General features: G+C 49.4%; 1 protein-coding gene across 1 annotated transcript in view; it reads right to left on the bottom strand.

The window, feature by feature from the left end:
• Nucleotides 1-10268: 10268 nt before the first annotated feature.
• MYO1A (myosin IA) overlaps nucleotides 10269-19342 on the bottom strand; it is a gene marked incomplete at its 3' end in the record, with an annotated part of 28589 nt that continues 19515 nt past the window's right edge. Inside the window, exons 28-34 of the mRNA XM_082635321.1 lie at nucleotides 17003-17025; nucleotides 14722-14813; nucleotides 14044-14159; nucleotides 11514-11619; nucleotides 11292-11321; nucleotides 10745-10798; nucleotides 10269-10342 (exon numbers count right to left, since the gene is read on the bottom strand). Coding sequence (XP_082491447.1) covers nucleotides 10269-10342; nucleotides 10745-10798; nucleotides 11292-11321; nucleotides 11514-11619; nucleotides 14044-14159; nucleotides 14722-14813; nucleotides 17003-17025 — 495 coding nt within the window. The remainder of the gene's footprint in view (nucleotides 10343-10744; nucleotides 10799-11291; nucleotides 11322-11513; nucleotides 11620-14043; nucleotides 14160-14721; nucleotides 14814-17002; nucleotides 17026-19342) is intronic.

Raw genomic sequence — 19342 nt, forward strand, 5'->3', positions numbered from 1 at the left:
CCCGGGTCGCCCCCACCGCCCGGCCCGCAGCGCCCCCCGCCGTCCCGGAGGAGGCAGCGCCCCCCGCCGCTCGGCCGCAGCGCCCCCAGCCGCCCAGGAGGAGGCAGCGCCCCCTCAAGGCGGGGCCGGGCGCGAGGCCAGTGGGCCAAAGCCGCCGAGCCTCCGGCCGCCCTCACCCTACGCGCCCCCTCCGCTTCCCCGCCCGGCCCTCGCGCTACCTGGGACCCTCGGCCCCACCTCCAACCCCCGCGCAGCCCAGGGACCGCCGCCGCCGGGCCCCGCGGGCAACAGTGAGGACGTTTCCAACACCCCCATCCCCAACCCAGGCCTGTCTTTTCTGAAGCACTGATCCTCCGGGTGCAGGACCACTCCCTCCTCGCGCTGGTACCTGGAGAAGTGAAAAACCCTATCCCAGCTCTAAGCTTAAATCGGCTTCCCTGTTCCACACCTCATATTCCCAGAACTTTACTCTCAGAACGTTTGCTGTTGTAGTCTTACACGAAGTTGTGAGACTGTTTGATTAATTTACGTCTCCTCCACCAGGCAGTGACCTTCCTGAAGGCAGGGCGCCGTGGTTCTGCACACTACCGAGTTCCTGCGCTTACCACACGCTTCTGGTTCATATGACAGGTGCTTAACAAAGCCTGTTTGAATGAATGAACAAGTACTTGTGGGTCCCTGGTGGAGCACCTTCTGGAAGTTCACCGTGGACCCTCCTTCCAGCTAGGTGGGCAAATGAAGGAATTCACAGGATCCCACTGCACCTTGGCAGCTTGTCCTGTTCCCGGCAGCTTGTCCTCCCTGGAGGGGAGCAGAACTTGACACCTCAAAATATGCCTCTTTGGCGTAAGGATTATTTTAATAATAAGCAGACAGGGGAGAAGCTCTGAAAAGTGAGTAGAAGTTACGCTTTTGTAAAAGATATTTACATTTATAAGGGAAATGTCCATTTGTAAGGTACCTCTCTGTACCAGGAAGAGAAGGGTTGCTAAATGTCTAGAAACTCTTAGTTTTCCTGGGTATCTCCCATGTATACAGGAAGTATACATGTTGTTAAACTTCTGTTTCTTTTTTCCTGTTAATCTGTCTTTTATTATTTACTCAGCCAGGAACCTCAAAGGGTGAGGGAGAATTATTTTTCCTCCCCTACTTCCTCAACTCATTCTAGAGCTCAGTTCCTCTGCTTCCACCCACGCTTCTCCTTTAGTGCAGCAGTTACCCTCCAAATCTTCTCCCCAGATGCTCCTGCCCAAGAATTGTTATCAAACTGAAACTACCTGAGTTTAACTGAGAGATGTGATCAAAATTTAAGGCACTGGCACCATTACCAGCGATCAGTCTGAAGTTCTCATCACAGCTTTTACTGTGACATTCACAGGTCATGAAGGTTTTTTGGCTGAAACTCTGTGGTATTCACAGGTCACAACTTCAGGCTCACAGTTTTTTAGTTGGTCGTATTTTTTATTCCCTTTTTGGTGTTCCAGTCTTAGGGAGATCATTTGCTTGGTGGTTAGCAACTGACAACATGCATTTAAAGCTTTTAAGAGCATACAGGAGGCTTCCCTGGTGGCGCAGTGTTTACGAATCCGCCTGCCAATGCAAGGGACACGGGTTCGAATCCTGGTCTGGGAAGATTCCACATGCTGCAGAGCAACTAAGCCTGAGCGCCACAACTACTGAGCCTGTGCTCTAGAGCCCGTGAGCCACAAGTACTGAGCTCGCATGCCACAACTACTGAAGCCTATGTGCCTAGAGCCCGTGCTCTGCAGCAAGAGAAGTCACTGCAATGAAAAACCCACACACAGCAAGGAAGAGCAGCCCCTGCTCACCGCAACTAGAGAAAACCTGCGTGCAGCAACGAACACCCAACACAGCCATAAATAAATAAATTTATTTTTTTTAAAAAGAGAGAGAGAGAGAATACAGGGCACAAGGAGACTACTATAACGATTATAAGCAGGACAATTCCCAATGTCTAGAGTGCACTTCAGAGCCATGGTCCCCAAGACCCAAAGCAATCAAAATCAAACAAGTCAAAGAAAGACCCCATTAGAGGAGTCACCTTTTTAAGCCAAGTGGCTTGTTCAATAATCTTATGCAGCTGAGTTTCAACTTCCCCAGAAGTGTTAATTTAGGTACAGTGGGTGGTGGTGGCCATAGCACAGATACCTCCTTGTTCAGCTAAAAGAAAATCAAGAACAGCTTTGGCTGGAGAGTCTAAGGATTTTTGTTGGGCAGGTATTAGTTTAGCAGCACATTCAGGAAAATCTTTAAGAGTTAAGGAGAGATTTCTGATCACAACCTCATCTGTACTCACTCCTAACCAGGAGTAGAGGGACCTGCCAAAGGAAGCAAATCTCGAATCATGAAAGCCTCCTGGTAGGTCCTTTCTAATTTGATGATGTAAATTCAGGGAAGTTGACCCAATGAGGTGTCTCAGTTTGTCTGTGAACAGTCAGGGACACAGTTAGATAACCTAAAAGGCATTGCCCAGTTATGCACTAGCCATCCAGGCATTCCTAGGCCCAAGGAGAATGACATCCACCACAGACAAAGATAAATTCTGTCAGGGCACAAACCAATTCTGCTAAGGTGGCACTATTAATGGACAGATCAGAGTTTTTATGACAAAACCAGCAGTCTGAAATGTTACCCCCCTTAGCAATGGCCTGGGACATATGGATGATGGTGTTATCTTTCCAGACCAATGGCAGAGTAAAGGAAAGAAAGAAAAGAAGTAAGGGTTTCAAGTTTAGTTAAAGTAGGAAGTCTTGATCTGATGTCTTGGGTGGAAGAAGTTTACATCAATGTCAGCTACCCCTCTTCTTTGTCAATTTGATTTTGAGGTCTCCAGCTGGTGTGCAGTTCCTAAAATCAGAAGGAGTCCTTTTTAATTAGGAGCTGTGGACCCAACGTTCAAGTTCCTTAAGTTTGGCTGCCATCCGGGTAAGACCTGGTATAGTCCCTTCCAAGGAGTTTCAAGAGCATTCTATTAGTGATTATTAGGTTATTAGTGATTCCAAATTAGAAGGGTGGGAGAAAATTGGAAACATTAGTTTGGAGAGTTGTAGCCAGATATTTGAGGAAACTAGAAGAATTCAGGATTTAGTTTAGTTTTCAAGTATATTACAAAACCTCAAAGATAATTAACAGAATTAGAATCTAATATTTACAAAGGTGCAAACATAATTTTTCTGTCTACAATCACCCCATTTTCCCCCAAAGATAACACAACAATTTGTTTTAATTTAACTTGGCCTGATTAGTTACATAAGTGCAACAAGAGTAGTGATTGACCATATAAGCTCTTTTTTAAGACTGCTTTACTAGGAGTTTCAGATTGAACTCTTAAAAGCCTCTGAAGCCAGGAAGCCAAGCCAAGGATTGCCATCAGATTTTACCTGAAAAACCTATAGTTTGGGTGAATTCTCCTCTTCTCAAGGTCCTGAAAATATCCTGGGATTCCTGGACCTGCCAGGAAATGACCTTCCTTACTTACGTGGTAAGGCTGCCAGGAACCTTGTAAGTAGAGTACCAAGCCAATTTTTCCAAGGGGCTTTACTGGCTTTTTAAAGTCAACCTTAGTTCCTTAAAGCTACCTAGTCATATCTGAGTCTATGCACATCTCTCTTAAATATGACATTTCAGTCAAAGCCTTGATAATGTAGCCAGTGTTTCCAATTGCGTCCTGTTACAAGGAGAGCAGATTTTTATTGGACTTATGCAAATAACTAATCATATTGCCATGAGAAGAATACTCAAGAGTTTCTGAATTCTGACAGGATCAGGTAGGGAGAAAAAGTACATGTTTCATCTTTGTTTACAAAGGTATATGTTACCAAATTGCTGTAAATCATAGATAGCCCAAGAAAAAAAAAGGTCTTCTTAAATTTAGAAAAACAAAACATTAAGGGACCAGCAATGTTGCAAACAAAAAAGTCATAAAATTTTTAATTCTCCTCCTCAGTTATTCAGTCCCATGTAAGTAATACTTGTTCTGGTTGAATCCAGTTTTTCCATTAGCTCTGGAAATTCTTACCTTGTTCAGTTATATGCTCTTAAAGTTATCATAAACCTGTACTTACCAAAGTCCTTTCCATGAATCTTCTTGAAAATGAAGTACTTTTGCAGCTGATGTTGAAGAATTTGCATAAGGCCTTTAAGAACAATCTCTTTTCTAGTGTTTCCATTGATTACAACTGAACATCAATCCCTGGGGCAGCATTTTGATGATGGACACCTAGGAGGATGTAATAGGGGAGGCCAAGATGTTGTTCTAGATACCTTTTGTGTTTTTAGTAAGATTTTGCCATTTTTGTAGATATTTATAGCTTCTGGAACCATAGTTCTTAGACATAAAATAGGCAGGTATGCCAGAAGGTGGCATGCTTGACTCTTTGGAGCTTAAGGATCCTGTTATATTTTTAGTTAAGATTTTGGGTCTCTTGGAGCCAAACTAATACCTAAGAGGGATGTGCCACTGGGTTGGAGATTGTGTGGTGTTTTACAAGTGTACCTCATTGCATGGAAGTTTTATTGAGGTTGGCATCAATCTAACCCATTCTATGACCAAATTATCCTAACATGGGAGTCTTTCGGTTAGGTGAGCACTCTAACAGGTTTTTTTGTTGTTTTGTTTTATTTTTTTCTAACAGCTTTTAAGTGCTCATCAATTTTTGTAACTTTATGGCTTCCAAGATTCCCATTAACAATAGCCTTTATCTACACTAAGCGAGACAAACAAACATGTGCATCTTAACACACCAGCAGTAACCAAGAGATGTTACTGCAGCTTGGCCAAGAAAAGTCCCTGTGTGCACCACCAACAATTCCCATGGAACTGGGGACTGGAAAAAGATTGAACCAGCAGACCCCAAACAATGGGGATTGTGCAGACCGATTCCAAACAAATGAGGAGCTGCAGCTGCCACCAGCAGTTCCCAACATGGAATCTGGGGAAGGATTCCAAACAAATATGAAACTGCAGACCAAACCACCAGCAGTTCCCTGTGTGGAATCTGGGTACAAACCAACAGCTGGGGTTTTCTGCTCAAGTGGGGGAACTGTGGTCTGAACCTAGGGCTAGGGGATTGGGTTCTGGATGGAATCATCTGGTAGCTCAAGCTGACCTGCCCCAGATTGGAAAGTCAATTAGATCAGGAGCTTGACACAGAGAGTGGAGCTCAGAGCTGAGAGGAACTTACTCATGGCCCTTGGAAACAATGAGAGAGACAGAGAACTCAAAAGGGTTTTCAGGGACCACGCCTACGTTTCCCGTTGAGTTGTTAACAAACCCCCTAAAGGTATAGATTAAAGTTTATACTGTTTATACTTGTGATATTGTGGTTTATAATAAAAAAAAATATATATATATGGTCATTACCCCCATTTCTAGCACAGAACTTCTAAAACTCTTGGAATTTCCTAAGTGATGAGAGCCATAAAGATGTCTTTTGTTATGCTACCGAGTGACTTTGAGACTGCACCTAAAGATGGGGACTGGTCGCCAGGAGAACCAACTTTATGATTAAAAGGTTGGAACTTTCAGTCCTAAGCCCCTGACCTCCAGGGAGGGAAGAGGGCCTGGAGGTTGAATCAATTATCGTTGGTCAATGGTTTAATCAATCATACCTATGTAATAAAGCTTCCATAAAATCCTAAAAGAACTGGGTTTGGAGAGCTTCCAGGTTGGTGAAAATGTAGAGATTCAAGGAGAGGAGGGTGGCATGCTCAGAGAGACCATGGAAGCTCCACACCCCTTTCCCCATGCCTTGCCTTATGCATCTCTTCCATCTGGTGTTCCTAAGTTATATCCTTTTATAATAAACTGATGATCTAGTGAGTAAACAGGTTTTCCGAGTTCTGTGAACCACACTAGCAAATTAATGGAACTCAAGGAGAGGGTTGTGGGAACCTCCAGTCTGTAGAGAGTTAACAACCTGGGTTTAAGATTGGCATCTGAAGGGGGGGTGGGGGTGGGGGACGTCTTGTAGGACTGAGCCCTCAACCTGTGGAATCTGATACTATCTCCAGGTAGATAATGTCGGAGCACTGCTTGTTGGTGTGGGAAATCTCCCCCTCCACACACACTGAATTGGGTCTAGAACCTTTAATACCGAAGTCTTTAAAATAAATCATCATGTAATAACAATAACACACATATGCAAAGCTAAATGGAGAAGGGCCAGGAATTCAGCCCAAGGTCTTTTTGACCAGGTCCCCTTAGGCATCAACCTCTTTACAACAGGAAGAGGAAGGCCAGGATTCCTTCACACATTCTCCAAGCACAAAAACAGATATCCGATTTAGTTTGTCTTCATTTTGCCTGGAATGCCCAGTACTGCAATTTTCATTAGTCCCACCAGAGAGCAACCTTTCTACACTTCTGCTCCTACTTGGCAAGAACAGAACCACCTGGTGAAGCTTTCATGACCCAAATAAATTCCCTAGACTCTGCAAAATTACCCCACTTTTAAACCGTCTAGGTAGATCATTTTGAAAAGCCAACAAGATAACGCATTGGAGAAAGGCTTGAGGATTTGGGGTGAGGGTATTCTTTGACCTCTAGCAATAAACCTGACACCAGAGATACTGAGGTGAGTGCCCGCACCATAGAGCTGTGGGTCCAAAGTTGCCCCAGTCAGGTTCTGGGAAGAGAGCACTTTCACTGGGGTGAAGGACCTGCAGTAAGTGGTCTCTGGCTCCATGGCCCTGTCTTTACACAGCCTTGGGAGAACTGAGTGTTGACTTTGTATCAGGGTGGTTCAGGGGCATGGCCAAGTCCCCTGCACCGGGGTAAGACAGGGAGCCTGAGGACTTCCCAGGCTGTTCCATTAGGGTACAGAACTCCCCTTGGGATCAGTGGGCTGTGATAGTTAGCACATCAGATTAATAAAAGACACCCCCACACACCTCATTTAAGTGCCTTATGTACACTGCAGACTACTAGACCAGCATTACAGGGGCTGGTAAGAGTTGCACTACAGAAGAGTAGGAAATAAATGTTTTCCCTTTACAACTGGCCACTAAGGTGGCCAGTTAACACTAAAAAGATCTGCTCTCCTCTTTCTCAGCCCCTATAGTAACTTCCCTGTCTATGCCCCACCTAGCAAGATCAAGTGCTGTTTGCTTGTCTAAAGCCCTGCTACAATGTAAACTCTGTTTATGGATCACCATCTTATCCACATGACCTGTTGCAGGACCCAAGTTCAATATTCGGGGACAGAAAAATAGTACAGTGCTTGGATGCACCCTCCTCTGGGCTGGATCTTCGCACAGCCTTGATCCCCACTTTTCTTCTTTGAGTAGGATTCAGGGACTGATGTCTCCCAGGCCCATCCTGGAAATACAGACAAGCCATTCAGAATATCTGTATTTCTTTATCTAAATCTGGTCTGCAAAAGTCTTTGAGTGCTAGAAACCATCTTCCAAATTCATTTCTTCTTTTAATCACTAAATAAATCTTCTGATACTAATTGTATGAAGCAAGGAGTAAGACACCGTTGGGGAAACCGATATGTGTACAAAATAAAGATACTTCCATTTGTATATGATATATGTGTGTGTATCATATATATATATGTGTGTGTATGTGTGTGTGATGTAGCTGCAAGAGTCAAGAAAGGAAAACCCACCCACCAACCCACCAACCAAATACATCACTCTAGGTCATAATATGTAAAAATCCTTTATTGTTGAGGCGTGGAGAGAGACATCATATTTTTAGGATGCTACAGAAACTCCAGGGCAATCTATAGTCAATGGCTGCAGGGACTGGGGAGACTCACTAGGCAGTTTCTACAGCGGGTGGGGTAGAGGGTTGGAGAAGGGGTCAAAGCACAGGAGTGTTACAAGGATGTGGGAGAGGAAGGGAAATAGGAGTGCGTGCACCTGGGGATTGGGAGAGGGTGACAGGTGTCTTCATGATGCAGCCCAGGAGTCCAGAAGTGGAGTGCTGAGGACCAAAAAAAGAAGAAATCACATCTCTGTCCTGTAAAACTCCCACCAACCACCCACTGGGGAGGCGGGGGAGAAAGGGAGGAGCATCTGTAAGGGAGAAGTGGAGAGAATGGAAGCCTTAACCCTCAGCTATCCCTGTAGCCTTTGAACTAGAGGACTGAACTCTCCTAGCCACAGGTGCATGCGTCTTCCCAGCTTCCATGTTTATCACGCTATGGTCTGAGGGGCCCATGCAGAAAGAAGTACTGGCAAAGTTCATAGCATCCTGGCATCCCTATGAGCCAGGCATACCCACCGCCCTGTCCAATGCACCCTGGCACTAATGCTCCCCTGGCCTCACCCAGTCCCTCCTCCTCTTTCCAGAAACCTCCCAGAGGAAGGACAGGCCCAGGGATCACTTCCTTTTTCAGCAGTTTCACATGAATGAGATAAGATGGCACAATGATCTATGTTGATCCATCTCATCTAACCTCCTTTAAATGCCAGCCCCCAGGGACCTAGTGTCTATTCTTTCCGGCACCTAACAGGTTGAGAATGCACCATCAGTGGTGAGATTATGAGGGCTGCAATTATGGGCCTGGTACCTCTGAAAGAGCCTAGGTTCATCAGAAAGCATTAAAAGTAGATTTCCACAATGCACTTGTTTCTGCCATTTGTATAAAATACTATGGCAAAATTGCACTGTAATTATCTTTATGGCCGATGCATAACGTTGAGGAGTGTATGTCATCCAGATATAGCTGCCCGTATAATTATCTGACCCTCAGCGGGACTGAAATAACAATCAAATGAGAGCAAAATGATACAGTAAGTACCATGTAATCAGTGAGTTATGGTTATTACGGCTTTTTGTACCCTCTCGCCCAACACTGAATGGGGGGCCAGACCCAGTCTCTGGGCCCGAGGAGTCACACACAGGCAGTTTCATTGAGAGCCTGCTCCTGGTCCTTGGGGCTCCCTTGAGACCAATGAGTGTGGGTAACAGGGCCACAGAGAGAGGGGCAGGAGTCTCTGTGAAGACTGAGCCTTCCTGATCCCTCTGACACCTTCAGTGGAAGCCAGTGCAAAGAAAGCCATCAGGGAGCTGCTATTGCTGTGTGTGGGAAGATGGTGTCGAGGCGGACGGTTCCGTGTTTTGACAAGACACTTCCCCGGGGGACTCACACTTGCATACCAAGTGGAAGAGCTGTCAGCCCACTCGGGCCCAGGGTCCAGCCCAGACAGCTCCACGCAGACAGACCAGAGCCCGCCAGGGGCAACACTGGGACCTTCCCCACACCTCCCAGACTGCAACAATCACAATAAAGCCAACACACAGCACTGTGTGCCAGGCACTGTTCTGAACACTTTACCTAGACTCAAAACCACAGCCCTGCAAGATAATACTGTGACCCCTGTTGTTCAGATGAGGAAATTGAGGCACAGAAGGGTTTTGTAACCTGGCCAAGGGACACAGCTAGTGAGTGGCAGATCCAGGATTCAAACTCAGGCCATGCTCATATTCATTACACTGCACAGAGCGATTAAGATATAGTTTCCAGCTACTCCTCATTAGATTTCAGAGTTTGTTGCATTTCTTCCTAAATCACCCTTGCAAATAACTATATAGCGGACCCAGTAACCCGAGATTCTGAATGATCTGAATGGTTTCAGCCTGCCTGGGAAGCAAAATGCTTCACCTGTGAATAGATGTGGTACCTGTAATTATCAGATGATGATCTCTCCACCTTTTGCACAAATCGCAAGAATGGAGTCCAAACAAGAGAAGCTGCTCATCAAAGAAACCCCAGGGGAGGGCTTCCCTGGTGGCGCAGTGGTTGAGAGCCTGCCTGCTGATGCAGGGGACACGGGTTCGTGCCCCGGTCCGGGAAGATCCCACATGCCGTGGAGCGGCTGGGCCCGTGAGCCATGGCCGCTGAGCCCGTGCGTCCGGAGCCTGTGCTCCGCAACGGGAGAGGCCACTACAGTGAGAGGCCCGCGGACCGCAAAAAAAAAAAAAAAAGAATAATTAAAAAAAAAGAAACCCAAGGGGAAACCCCTCCCTTGCCATTTCCTACCACTCAGTCATAAGCGGGGGTCCATGAGACTGGAAAGAGATGAGAAACTCTGTGTGTGTGTGTGTGTGTGTGTGTGTGTGTGTGATCACAGGCAAGCACATACTTCTAAGTGTCAGGCACTGTATTTAGGCCATTAATTATGAGCATTAATACACATAGCATCAGAGGAAATGCTCCAGTGCTCCTCTGGCAACCTACCCCCACACACACGTACACACACACAGTCCCCTCTCCTCTCCCTAAGTCCTTACCTCATTCCACATTGGAGGGATACTTGAAGGTTCCAAAGCTGGGGACGTTCTCTTGGTTCATATCAACAGGAGTGTCTGGGGTGAAGTAAACAGTGTAGTTAGGAGGGAATTTTCTGCATACGACCTTCACCCTGACCCAATAGCAAAGGGCTGGCTATGAAGGACAGCATTGGAAGACAGAGTTGGGAAGTAGAGGGATGCTCTGTTTGGGAGATGGGGGCGGGGGGCGGGGGAGAAGCAGAGCTTGCCTGACCCCCTCCCAGCTGCAGCAGGACTATCTTATAAAGGTCTCCGTCCTGTGCTCCCGGAGAGGGCTGGACTGTGGACCCAAGCCGATCGGGTAGAAGGGGCGGAGGAACCCTCACTGTAGCTAAGAAAAGTCCTGTCTTTCCCTCTGGTGACAAATATGAAGCAGTTGACTTCTGCTACATCTTTGCCAGCACCCTAGCCCTTCCACCGACCTCCATATGTTCCTACCTGGCTGGATGTTCCTCTTGCCCATGAGACCCACAAAGAAGTCATGCATGTCACCTGCAGAAACAGGGCCAACATTTTCAGCAGTGATAGTGAGGGGCTGATACTTTTCCCCAGACATGTGTCAAGACTTCTGAGGTTGGGCTTCTGGTCTCTGTTTCGGTGTCTCACCACAGCTTACTCCCCGCAGTTAGCAGGCTGTCCCCTAGGCCCACCCTCTCTGTCTACCTCTCCCTCCCCCGCATTTCGAGAACTCTCTAAAATTCTCCCACCCAGCAGGTGCCTGGCTTAGAATCTTCACAGCCACCAAGAGACCCTCTTGGTTTCCACTAACCTACCAGTGGAGGGAGACTCCACCATGCCCCGCACACCTGCTTCCTCTGGCTCTCAGTGGCCTCTCCCATTCAGGAAAGGCTGGCTGAGCAGTTGCAGCTGGCATGTTGTTTGCGCCAGCTGAGCCGGGGCCAGCCGAAATAGTCACTGGGCCCTGTGCCCATGGAGCTCTAGGCAAGTGGTCAGCAGAGATCGGGAGGGAGAAGAGGCTACTCACGTTTCTGGGGAAGTGACGACTCCTTAGGACCTGTGAAGCAAGAACAGGCATGTAACTGGGGAAAGGAATCTGCAAAGTGATGATTAGAGGGGGTTCAGATCACAGCCCTCAATAATTCACTAAGCCATCTCCAGTCTCCTTCCCACTCGAAGGGGTCTCCCAGGTCTATTTAATCTTCAGAATCCTGCCCCACACGCCCCTCTGCCCGGGCCTGCTTCCTACCCACGCTAGCCTTGCTCAGCATTTTGAGCAATCCATCCAGGGAGACTGAGCGGCTGTCATAGAGTCTCCGGAGCAACGACGGGGGCAGCTGGTAGAGATTCGAGTCCTTCTGGGGAGAGAAACAAAGAGGGCTGAGGAGGAGGCTCACACCCAATCCACTCACTCTTTCCCCACAAGAAATGGCCTCTTCTTGAGCTCATCACAGCTGAACTTAACATCCTATTTCTTTCAGGATTTCCTCTGGTTTACACTAGAAGAGAAGTAGGTTCTCAAAGTGTGGTCCATGGACCAGCAGCATCGCCGCTGGGAGCTTGCTAAAAATACATAATCTTGGTCCTATGCCAGACCTACTGAGACAGAATCTGCATCTTAACCAGGCCCCCAGGTGATTCATAGGCACAGCAGGGTTTGGGAAGCACGTGTAAAGGGAACACGTTGGGCATCCCTGTAGGCCGACCAACTGTCCCAGTTTGCCCAGGTATGTGGGGCTTTCAGTGTTCAAGCTGGGACAGTCCCAGGAAAGCTGGGAGTTGGTCATGCTATATCCCAAGCTCAAAGGGGACTGACCCTTGGGGCCCCCTCGCAGCTCCTGCCACCTCTCAGTGAGAAGGGTCATTGGTTCTTTTCTCCCTGGCATACCCAGAACCGGTTTGACCAACAATGTGGCTGCCCCACTAAGTGAATGAGCCAGGAATTCCCGCACTCCCAAGAAAGGCTCATCAGACAGAGCTAGTGTCCTCTGGTCTGTGCTCCATGATTGAGTCACAGACAGGACTCGGTCCTGGGGACGGGTGGGGGTAGGCAGTCCGGGCCACCAGCAATCCTGAAATTGCCCCCCCTCTGCACTGTGTCCGTGGATGTTCCTCTCCCTGCGTTTCCCACCACCTCGCCCTCTCTTTTCTTCTCCATCAGCTCTCTGCCTCTGGTTTTCTCTCCCTCTCTCCTCTCTCCCCTGGATTTAGAATTTCACAAAGGCAGCATGCTCAGAATGAAGCCTCTTCTTCCCCTCCACAGATGAACCCCATTCTAGACCTGCTGCCAAACAGGGGTTCTTTCTCATCTTGGTGGTTTCTTTTTTAGCAACTTGGGCACAGCAGGATGGTTGGTGGGCACACATCATACACCCAGTTTATTGCAGCTGCCGAGAGATAATGCCAATTGATCATGTTTGGAGATTTTCACCTTGAATCTCAGCGGTGCCTCTCTCTCCAGAGCCTAGGGGTCCTTGGGCGGCTGAGCACACGCAGATGGGCATTTACCCAGGATGCCCCCACACACATGCCAACCTGGCTGCCCAGGCACACATACATCCTACTCCTGTTCCGTCCCAATTTCCCTCATCCTCTTGGACCTGCAGGGAGAAGGGGCAGGATGGCAATCTCTATTTTATTGACCAAGAGGGGCAAGGTCTCAAAGCAAGTTTGTCTCCGAGGAACAGATCCAGATATTCTGACTGTCTCCAGCTGGAACTTTGGGCTCCAAACACAGTGTCCAGCCCATATCTGGCACTCGCTGTGTGTTTTTTGAACTGGTTCTGGTCTTTTGGAGCTGGTGCAACTACTGCAAGGATGCCAGCCTATCATGCCTTGGGACACCTCACCAGCTGGATGAAGGCTGGTGATCTCTCTCTTCGCCCAGCCCACATCTTCCCACACAGCCACTTCCCCAAATTGTTCAAATACTCTGCGCACCTCCTGTAATGAGATGCTAAACAGATCTGAGCTGGAGAGGCAGTTAGACTTCACACACTGAATATGAAGTAAGTTCCACCTGTAATCATCTTAAAAGTATTCGTACCAATGTAACTGCTGTCTTTTCAAAACCTTGAGAAGACTTCCTCCCTGCTCTCCCCCAGTACCACTACCCTGATAACTCCTACTCTTTTTCTTAGATGAACTTTGGAAATTGGGGCCCAACCTGTTTTGTGGGTTTTTTTCCTATCCTGACTAAGCAGAGGCTAGAGGGGGACATGGGAGAGGAGGGAAGAAAGGGTTGGAATGTTAGGAGCACCTGAGGTTATTGGAGGTGGATGAGCAGGGGATACGGGAATTTCTTTGAATTTTGAAAAAAAAATAATACATATAGCTGATAGGTAAAAGAGCACACAAATGACTATTGGGGAGAGAAGTTTTGACTGTGTCTCATACCATCCAGGAAGTGGAGAGGATCTGCCCCCCTGCAAAGGGACAGAACCTGAGCTGGACCATAGGGAACCTGAGACCACACTACCCTACCCCTCACAGTACCATCCAATCACCAGGTCACCGGACAATCAGCCAACCAAACAACATATTAGTGCCGCACATTTCATGTACAAGGTGTCAAAGGCATGCAGAGGGACAGAGACACTGATGGACATACTGGGAGAACATGAGGCCACTGGAGAGGCTGGGCTGTCCAACCCTCTGATGGGTAACTCCCAACCCGCCCGTCCCACCTTCCTCCCTACCACGGTGGGACAGGCAGAGTGCAGCCTTATGATGCTGCCCAGTACTCTGCCAGGCTGGGTGAGCCAGAGGGGGTGCCTTACCTTGCCGAGGCTCCCACCAGGCACCACCTGTTCCTGTGACTCCTCACAGACCGCCTCAAAGCTCCGAGCCAAGCTGAGGGTCAGGATAACTGCAAACAGCAGGGCACTCATGATGCCTAGGAGTGCAGACAGGACAGAGGGAAGGCAAGGAGGAGGAGGACACAACACAGGTGCAAACACGGGAGACATTCATGACTAGCAGCCTGGCTTGACCCTGCTTCCCCAGCCCCCAACTCTCCCGCCCAAGCCTTAGTCTGGGAGAGTCTCCGAGCTGGGAGGCGCTCAGTGTCCCTGCTTCCCCATCACATATTTCCCCAGGATATGCACCTGACAATGAGCAATGGCGCAATAATGTGGGGGACTCTAGCCTCCCAGGGAAGATAATAGATTTATAGGACGTGCATGGGTCTATTTCCTTAGCCAGCTTGAGGAGGGATCCTGGATGCTATTTTCCAGCCCTAGGTACCCCAAGACTTAGGCAAAAACTTTCTAATATAGGAAGAATCAGTCTGTACCCACAGGCTCCAAACACTCCATCAACCCCCACTGACTCCTTCTGTTCACCTTCCCAGTATCCTGCTCCCCGATCAAAGGCTGCCACCTTTATTCCCTCCTGACTCGGCCCCTGTCCTTTGGTGCCAGCTCCTGTCCATCCAACATTCTGCCGCTTGTGCCTACCTGTGGAGCAGCTCTGAGCCTGGGGCAGATGGTCTGGCAGGATCGGGGAGCTGGCCAGGAGCACTGTCCACTCCCCACACACGCTGCTGGTGCTGCCGTGAAGAGAGAAACAGGGAGTGGAGGGCCTTGGGGAATGTGGCAGGAGCTCTGGCCCAGCTCCCAGATAAAGGCTCTGGGAGGGTCTGGGGGAGCCGGGGGAGGGGCTGAGAATCACCAATCCCAGGGTGGCTGGAGGGGAGGGGGAGGCTGGTGGGGGGAAGAGGGATATAGGCTGCAGCCACACACACACACACACACACACACACACACACAGAGAGCACAAACCCAGCAGTGAGCGGGGGTTATCCAGCAGCCCCACAGTCCAATAGCCCCTGAGCTGTGCATGCTAAGGGATGATGTTGTGTACGGTTTGTCACAAAATTTCCATGCCGGAGCCACCTCAACAGGTGCAGTCCCTGGGCTCTTTCTCCTCCTTGTCCACACACCAGCTCTTTGCCCTTTAAACTTCCAGCCTCAACTGCCTGGCCAAAACAATTTCCGCCAGGTGCTGCTCTGGCCCTTCCACCACCAGGATGAGCAGGCTCAGGTCCCTGACGATTGGGAGGTGAGTCTGGCACACCCTCCAGTCCTCAGTTCTCCCTCTGTCCTCCCAGCTGGAGCTGACCCATCACGTTGGTCCTCAGACCAGTAGGCTTTGTACTTCTCCCCACTAGTGAATGCAGACAACTCCAGGGTCTGCCCCCCTCCACCTCCCCAGTGCCAGAGCCTCTCCCCATGGCCTCCCACCCCACTCTTGACCCCTGAATCAGCCTGACGTCGTGGCATCCTTCCAGGGTTCTGACTTCTATCCTTCCCGCTGTCATCTCTGAAAGGAGGGACGGAGCACCACAGCTGGGCTGTTCCCCTACCCTCACCCCCGCTCCAGCACTGACCTCTTAACTGTTTCTTTTTCTCCTCACAGTTGCATTTTTTTCCACTCTAATCTGTCTCCTGACAGCTCAGGCATCTTCTCCTCTGAACTTTCAAGCCTCTAGTTCACGCCCCACAGTCGAGGGGCCTTATTCTGCTCACTTCACACCCAAGGTAAGAGAATCCCAGGGGAGAGGCAGAGTCAGGATCTGACCCAGATCCAGAGAGAAAAGACCCAGAGAGAAAAACGTACTGCTGTAGGAGATGAGGGGAGGGAAAGTGAAAGCCGGCTCCAGAGCAATCATCACTCTTAGCGTTTATAACGGGTGCAGAATTTGAACATTTGCAAGATGCTTCGGCAGAGAGCAATCCAACTGATTTTCATCACCTCCACCGTGTGAGTAGGAAATACTCCTATTTTTCAGATGAGAGAACTGAGGCTCAAAGAATTCAGTCACATGCTCTAGGACATATAGCTATTGGAGAACAGCCTCAAATTCAGGTTTTTCTCACTCCAAACCTCCCCTTCATTTTACTGCACTGGTCTGTACTTTGACCAGTAAGGGAACAGTTAAGTCTCCCAGAGGGAGTTGGGGGTCCACCTCTCCAAAAGACCTGGAAATTTGGGACCTTGTACTCTTCTACATCTTGGGATTGGGAAGAGAATCATAGCTCTGTTGCATATTTACTACAAAGACTTCCGCTTACCAGCACCTTCCCCAATCACCCTATTTAAAATTACTACCACTCCATTCTCCATATCCCTTCATTTCTTTTCATACATTACATTAAACATACTACAATTTAACTTATAGTCTGTCTACCCCACATCTCACCAGAATGTCAGCATTATAAGGGCAAGGACTTCCGTCGCTTTACTGTTGGATTCCTAGCTCTATAGTGCTTGGCATATAATAGGTGCTCAATAAAAACTTATTTATAAAACAAAAAAGCAAGTCTGAGCCCAGTTTCTTGCATTGCGGCCCGCAATGTGGATCCTCCACAGAGCCTCTCAAGCACTGCTAGGGTCCTGAAATGTTTCTCTCCCTAACCTACCCACCCTGGGGTTTGGGCCATACTGAGAAGTCATTCCGGCTTCACGGGGCCCCATGTTTATCCCCGAGTGAGGGCAGCAGCTAGGTCTCAAGGCCCCTTAATTATGTGAGAGGCCAATGGGGCCTCATTAAAGGCTTCCCATTACCCAGCTAATTACAGGGCTCTGTGGGGCAACCAGGGCCCAGGACTCAGGGCTGGGAGCCTTTAGTGGAATAAAAGGTAGAAGTGGAAGGCTCTTTACATGTTAATGGCATGACTGGTTCATGCCTTTGAGAAGCTCAGATGCTATTCCTAATTGGACCAGGCCATCGCCCACCTCCTCCTCTTCTCCTCACCAATCTGGAAAAGGAGGTCCAAGCTGGGCAGGCTGGAGGAAATTGGGGGTGCAGTAGGAAGAATGTGTTAGACTGAGGGCTAAGAACAAAAGCCTCCTGGGTCCCATCTCTATATCAGCTTCCCTCCCCCACCAACCCATCCATCCCTGCCCCCAGCCCTGGGACTAGGGAAGCAAGGATTCAGCAAAGGTCCGTCATGAATAATGTCCTTTGATGATGAGGCATCTCACAGAGGATGGCAGGAGCCAAGGATGGGGGGAGCAAGGGAATGGCAGGGAGAATTGATCACCTCTTGATCTCTGGGATTAGCAAAGACTTGAAAGAGCTGATGCTAAGTCAGAGAGGTGATGAAGGAGGGAGGCTTCGGAGGGCTAAGGCAGGCTGGGCTTCACTTTGCCCACAAATCAAATGCTAACGGCATGTAAAGCAGGTACTGCAGCTACAGAGAACCTAGGTGTTTTTCCTTTGAACACTTACTCTTTAAGCCACACCTCAGACACTAACTGTCCCTGGCCTAGCGGAGCAGGATCCCTAGCAGATCATCCGTCTGGAGCCCACCCTCTTTATTGCTGGTGCAGGTTGGGGGTGAAGCCAGTAAAACACTGAGCTGAGATGCTTTAATCGGCCATTCCCAGGGGTCAAGGTGGGGCACGTGCCTGTGCGCGCGAGCTGGCCTGCGTTATGTCCACCACATGCACAGCTTGGGCGCAACATGTGGACCCCTTCGACATCCTGGAGGGGTGCCGCGGGCTCCTGGGGGAGGGGTTGGGCCATATGTGACACTGGGTGGAGATATCAGTGAGGAATGGAAGGATGCCGAGTCCTGTGGCCAGGACACAGCCGGGAGACAAGCCACGGCACAAGGAGAAGAGTCCCTCAGAGCCTGGGGAAGAAATGGGCTGAGCCAAGAGGCTGAGCTAGAGCTGGTTTGTGCTGTGAGATGCTCGAATGGCCCCTCTTGGGGGTTAGGGGACTCCAGGATGGCTTGTGCCCCCCAGAGGCTCAAACAGCCTAGACTTTGAGAGAGCTGGACTGACTGTGAGCAGGGGTGGGCAGCAGAACTTCAGCTTTTCCCATCATGATGGAGCCAATTCAAGCCCTATAACACAGGTGGGGAAACTGAGCTCCTATAGGCTTCAGGGGACAAAAACACACACTCCTGAGCTCCAGAAGAGAAGAGAAGCAGAGACAGGAAAGAGGAGGAGGGAGAGAGAGATGGGAGAGTAAAGAAGAGAGGACCCCCCACACACACACCTCCCTCAGCCTAGCATCTATCCACATGACTGACGGGGGGAGGACAGGAAAGAGAGCAGGGGCCCCAGCCCTCCGCCCTCCTACCATTCCCAGCCCGGAGAGCTGACAGTGCCTTCAGCCCTGGGAAAGGAAAAGCAGGATAGGGAGCAGCAGCTGCATATTCTCCTGAAATTGCTTCTGAAAATGACCAGACACTTCACTGTGAAAGTGACGACAATTTGGGCCCTGGGAGCAGGAGATGAGGCGAGAGCGGGGGCGGTCAGGCTCTGGTCACCACCACCCTCTCGGCCTGGTTCTGAGAAGTAAAGGACGGGGGAACTGTTGGGGGTGGCGGCAGGGTGGCAAGAGCCCGAACTCTGGACATGGCTCCCCACGACAGCTCTAACCCCTCACCCACTGGGAAGAGCTGCCTCCCTGGGCCCCATCTCAGCTCAGAGCAGGGTGTGCCAGAACACGGGGCTGGCTTGTGCTCTGAGGGCTAGATTAATCTGCAGGCAAGAGGATGAGCTCATCAGGTCTCCCGCCAGCATGATTACCTGGGGACTGAGCTGCCTGCCAGTGGAAGCTGAGGTGGAGGGAGACCCCAGCCTCAAGGCACAGTGAACTCAGCGGGGACAGGGAAGAGGCAGGGAAGGTAGAGGTCCGAAAGGAGGCAGAGGCGTCCAGACAGAAACCAAAGGCAGCCATTTGTGTGCTCGCATAGAGCGCAGTCTACAGTTTACTGCAAACCCAGGAGCTGCTTGTTCCCCAAAGGTAGAGAGCAGAGTGGGAGAGGCTTAGACAAGACAGAATCTATGAGGAAATAGCCATGAAGGAAGTGGGGGAGGGTGATATTTAAAGCATTACACAAACTCTTACGTGTTAACATTAGTCAGAGCCCACAGCAACGGGGACAACGAGATGGTGTGAGACAGTTGGAAACCAAGAAAGAAATAATGACGATGACACATGGAAAATAAATGAAGATGAGAGGGAAGAGGTCAGTCATAGAGATGGGAGAGTCTGGGTGGGGGGCGTGTCCTCCTGTCAAGTGCCACCAGCTGCAGGCCTCAGCTGTGGGGCAGTGA

This window comes from Mesoplodon mirus (genome assembly GCF_964341445.2).
Source record: "Mesoplodon mirus genome assembly, chromosome: 11".
Classification (NCBI taxonomy): domain Eukaryota; kingdom Metazoa; phylum Chordata; class Mammalia; order Artiodactyla; family Ziphiidae; genus Mesoplodon; species Mesoplodon mirus.